This window comes from Colobus angolensis, unplaced genomic scaffold (assembly GCF_000951035.1).
Source record: "Colobus angolensis palliatus isolate OR3802 unplaced genomic scaffold, Cang.pa_1.0 Scaffold60, whole genome shotgun sequence".
Classification (NCBI taxonomy): Eukaryota; Metazoa; Chordata; class Mammalia; order Primates; family Cercopithecidae; genus Colobus; species Colobus angolensis.
In genome coordinates this window covers 1,596,425-1,598,332 of record NW_012119599.1, presented here as the reverse complement: position 1 = coordinate 1,598,332, position 1,908 = coordinate 1,596,425, and the positions used below count along the sequence as shown (strand labels likewise).

Genomic DNA, 1,908 nt, shown 5'->3' with positions numbered 1-1,908 from the left:
ATCTCAGCCTGAGGTGTGCCCAGGTCCACCAGCAGGGTGGTGATCTGGGCCTGGAACTCCAAGGAGGCCGGGTGCTTCAGCACACTCAACAGGTGCAGCTTCAGATTCTTCCGCACGCTGCTCACCTGCGATTTGGCCAGCGTCGGGGGCAGGTTGGCTGTGAAGAAAGCGGCAGGAGCTGTGTCTTGTGGACAGATCTCATGGCATGCTGCCAGTCCTAATTCTCAACCCCAAACTTGGGCAGTGGTCTTGCAGGCATCTACTAGAAAAGCTCCTTCACCCTCAGATCTAATGTGTGGCTTTCTGCCTTACAAGCTGATGCTTAAAACCCTGGGGGTCTCTATCAGTATCAATCTTAAAGAGAAAAACTCACCCTCTCTTTTAGTAAACACATACAGTTTCGTCTTCCTCCATCTCTGGTCTGGAAATTCACGTATGCTTCACTTGGGGAGGGTTATAATCACCACTTTCACCTCCAGAAACTCCCAACCGAACTGCTGCAACAGCTCACTGCTGGTCTCCCTGCTACTAGGACGACTTTCTAATAGTCACCCTGATAAGTGAAGCTCCCCTGTTCCACAGGGAAAAAGGATGCCTGTAATTCTGCCTGCCTAGCATCCACTGCCCCTTCCTCAGCCAACAACACTCTCATTCTCCCTTGAGGGAAACCCCCCTTCTCCAGTCTCCTTCCGAGTGGGCATGAGACCTGCGGCCAGTGAGAACACTACATTCCCTCGGCCACTGTTATTGGCTCAGAGATTGGTTCATAATCTCTGCTCAGCCAATCAGAAACAATGACCATCAGCCCTTGGACTTCTGCTGGAATGGTTGGGAAGGAGACACTCTCTTTCCCATGGTGTTGCTAAGTGAACGGAATGGGAGCCATGAACTATGGGGGGCCATCTTTGCTACCCTAAGGAAACGACCAGAGAGTGAAACTAAAATGGAGAAACAAAGAGCCGAGAGATGGAGACGTAGATCCACGACCTGTACACATTCGTGTCCCAACCCCAGACTTCTCGGTTTTCATTTGTGCACAAAACAGAGAAAATAATATGAGTCTCTGTGTACCCATCACCATTTCGCTAATCTTGGAACATCTATCCTCCCTTTTAGTGGCAGGGGAGGACTGGAATATTTGAAAATATTTCACAGACATCATGTCATTTCACCCCCACATGCCTCAATATTAAAACCAGTTTTTGTTGCATGCCAAAAGATTCCTGTCTAATCTGGAGAATCTCAGGCCTGCCAGATGGATGACTAGCACTCAGGGTCCACCACCAAGCTACATTTCTTCAAGAATGAGCAGGCTGAGGTCAGGTGCAGTGGCTCACGCCTGTAATCCCAGCACTTTGGGAAGTCGAGGCAGGTGAATCATGAGGTCAAGAGATCGAGACCACTCTGGCCAAAATGGTGAAACCCCATCTCTACTAAAAGTAAAAAAAATCAGCTGGGTGTGGTGGTGCATCCTATAATCCCAGCTACTCGGGAGGCTGAGGCAGGAGAATCGCCGGAACCCAGAAGGCGGAGGTTGCAGTGAGCCAAGATTGCTCCCCTGCACCCTAGCCTGGTGACAGAGTGAGACTCTGTCTCAAAAAAAAAAAAAAAACACAGAAAGAGTGGACTGGCCAGTGAAGAGAAGGCAGGGGGAGGGTGTTGACCTACCATGCAGAGTTTCATAGGCCTGGATCACCTCAGACATGAACATGGGTCTCTGGCGGGCGATATTGGCGAGGGAGCCCAGCGCTGTGGTCAGATTGATGGAAGAGATGGCAGGGTGCACCATGAACTTAAGCAGCTGCTCCAAAGCTGCCTTGCCCTCTTCCCATAGTACGTCTAAGAGACAGAGAGGAGAACCAGTCAGTGGGATACTTCTTCCCAGGCCTCTGGAGACAGCAGCTTTTG

General features: G+C 50.5%; 1 protein-coding gene across 1 annotated transcript in view; it reads right to left on the bottom strand.

Moving 5' to 3' along the window:
* Window positions 1–1,908, bottom strand: part of SYMPK (symplekin) — a 55,323-nt gene that overhangs the window by 28,188 nt on the left and 25,227 nt on the right. The window contains 2 exon segments of the mRNA XM_011962972.1: window positions 1–157; window positions 1,669–1,839. Of these exon segments, the coding sequence (XP_011818362.1) occupies window positions 1–157; window positions 1,669–1,839 (328 nt within the window).